This window comes from Eurytemora carolleeae, unplaced genomic scaffold (assembly GCF_000591075.1).
Source record: "Eurytemora carolleeae unplaced genomic scaffold, Eaff_2.0 scaffold71, whole genome shotgun sequence".
Taxonomy (NCBI): Eukaryota; Metazoa; Arthropoda; class Copepoda; order Calanoida; family Temoridae; genus Eurytemora; species Eurytemora carolleeae.
In genome coordinates, this window is record NW_019396152.1 from 597,753 (window position 1) to 599,255 (window position 1,503).

General features: G+C 43.8%; 1 protein-coding gene across 1 annotated transcript; it reads left to right on the forward strand.

Moving 5' to 3' along the window:
• Positions 1–297: 297 nt before the first annotated feature.
• On the forward strand, positions 298–1,467 carry LOC111696588 (circumsporozoite protein; the record flags this gene model as incomplete). The annotated part of the gene is made up of 2 exons (XM_023466227.1): positions 298–979; positions 1,372–1,467. Coding segments are annotated over exons 1-2 (778 nt in total), but the record flags the coding sequence as incomplete, so codon positions are not given.
• Between the last annotated feature and the right edge of the window lie 36 nt (positions 1,468–1,503).

Sequence of the window (1,503 nt, forward strand, 5' to 3'; positions counted from 1 at the left end):
GGGTCCTAATATATACCACGACTTAGCTACGTAAATACTGTGGGTCCTAATATATACCACGACTTCACTACGTAAATACTGTGGGTCCTAATATATACCACGACTTCACTACGTAAATACTGTGGGTTCCACGAAACGAAATAAATTACGATAAAATTATGAAAGTTGTTCTGGCAATGAGAATAATAAAAGTAACTTGACCAGAACATTAAAATCAGATTGTATTTATTATACATTAGCCTTCTAAGAAAAAGGATGAAAGACGTTTTTAAATTTTAGAATTATTCAAAATCTAAAATGCTCCCCTACCCAGAGATGGGTCCTGGATACCTACCTATACCTGAACCAGAAGTAAATACATCCCAACCCTATCCTTCAACCCAAAATGCTCCATTCCCTCCAACCCAAAGTTACCCTCCAACCCAAAATCCTCCCTACCCTCCAACTCAAAATACTACCTACCCTACGAGCCAAAATACTCCCTACCCTACGAGCCAAAATACTCCCTACCCTCCAATACAAAATGCTCCTTATCCTTCAACACAAAATACCCCCTACCCTCCAACACAAAATACTTTCTTCCCTACACCTCAAAATTCTCCTTACCCTTCTTCCCAAAATTCTCCCTACCCTCTAACCAATAATACTTCCTACCCTACACCTCAAAATACTCCCTACCCTCCAACCAACAATACTCCTTACCCTCCAACTCAAAATTCTCCCTACCCTTCAACCCAAAATACTCCCTATCCCTACTCCCAATCTAACACTCCCTACTCAACACCTCAAAACGTTGCTCCCCTTAACCCAGAATTTAATCCGATCACAACCTCAATCCAAGCTTACCCTCCATCTGCTCCCTATGTCCCTGTTTCTGCTCCCTATGCTCCCCCTGTCCCGCACTTTAATGAGGGAGTAACTAGCCTGGAGGATAAGGAAGGATTACTCTCTGGGTTGAGCAAGCTGACCCTTCATCCAGGTAGATTACAGGAGTACTTTCCGGGTTTAGCAAGCTGACCCTTCTTCCAGGTAGATTAGGATTACCTTCCGGGTTGAGCAAGCTGACCCTTCTTCCAGGTGGATTACAGGAGTACTTTCCGGGTTGAGCAAGCTGACCCTTCTTCCAGGTAGATTACAGGAGTACTTTCCGGGTTGAGCAAGCTGACCCTTCTTCCAGGTAGATTAGGATTTCCTTCCGGGTTGAGCAAGCCGACCCTTCATTCAGGTAGATTATAGGATTATTCTCTGGGTTGAACAAGCTGACCCTTCATCCAGGTAGATTAGGATTACGCTCTGGGTTGAACAAGCTGATCCTTCATCCAGGTAGATTAGGATTACGCTCTGGGTTGAACAAACTAATCCTTCATCCAGGTAGATTAGGATTACGCTCTGGGTTGAACAAGCTGAACCTTCATCCAGGTAGATTAGGATTACGCTCTGGGTTGAACAAGCTGATCCTTCATCCAGGTAGATTAGGATTACGCTCTGGGTTGAACAAGCTGA